We start from the raw sequence: 388 nt of genomic DNA, 5'->3' as shown, positions 1-388 counted from the left end.
AAAAAAAAAAAAAAAAAAAAAAAAAAAAAACAGCTGAGTCCTAACAGGATGCTGATCCTCATCCTGGGCACCAAGGTGAAGTGGCTCTGTGAGGTAGGTGCTGTCTCCATTTGCCAGGTGTACCTGGAAACGCTGAAGAACACACAGTCCACACTAGAGAGAGCTGAAGAATCAACGGCACTTAGCAGAGGCTATTTTAATATTGTTCTTGTTACAGATGGAGCTGAGGAGTGGCCAGGGCGGCCCCAGAGCCATCCCCCAGCACCCCCAGTCCAGGCCCCCTCAACATCTCGCCGAGGCCTCATTCGAGTCACCACACAGAGAGCCCTGGGACAGCCACTGGCACCGGAGCCCTCGGCCAGCTCCACCGCCTCCGACCCGGCTTCCA

The 388-nt window shown here is 54.1% G+C and overlaps 1 protein-coding gene across 1 annotated transcript in view; it reads left to right on the top strand.

The window, feature by feature from the left end:
- The window catches only part of Prrt3 (proline rich transmembrane protein 3), a 4,855-nt gene that overhangs the window by 2,607 nt on the left and 1,860 nt on the right, over positions 1 to 388 (top strand). The window contains exon 3 of the mRNA XM_033768070.1: positions 218 to 384. Within this exon, the coding sequence (XP_033623961.1) occupies positions 218 to 384 (167 nt within the window). The remainder of the gene's footprint in view (positions 1 to 217; positions 385 to 388) is intronic.

This window comes from Fukomys damarensis, unplaced genomic scaffold (genome assembly GCF_012274545.1).
Source record: "Fukomys damarensis isolate Sample0158 unplaced genomic scaffold, DMR_v1.0_HiC HiC_scaffold_24, whole genome shotgun sequence".
NCBI lineage: Eukaryota > Metazoa > Chordata > Mammalia > Rodentia > Bathyergidae > Fukomys > Fukomys damarensis.
The sequence above is the reverse complement of the archived record's forward strand: the minus strand, read 5'-3'. Positions and strand labels throughout refer to the sequence as shown.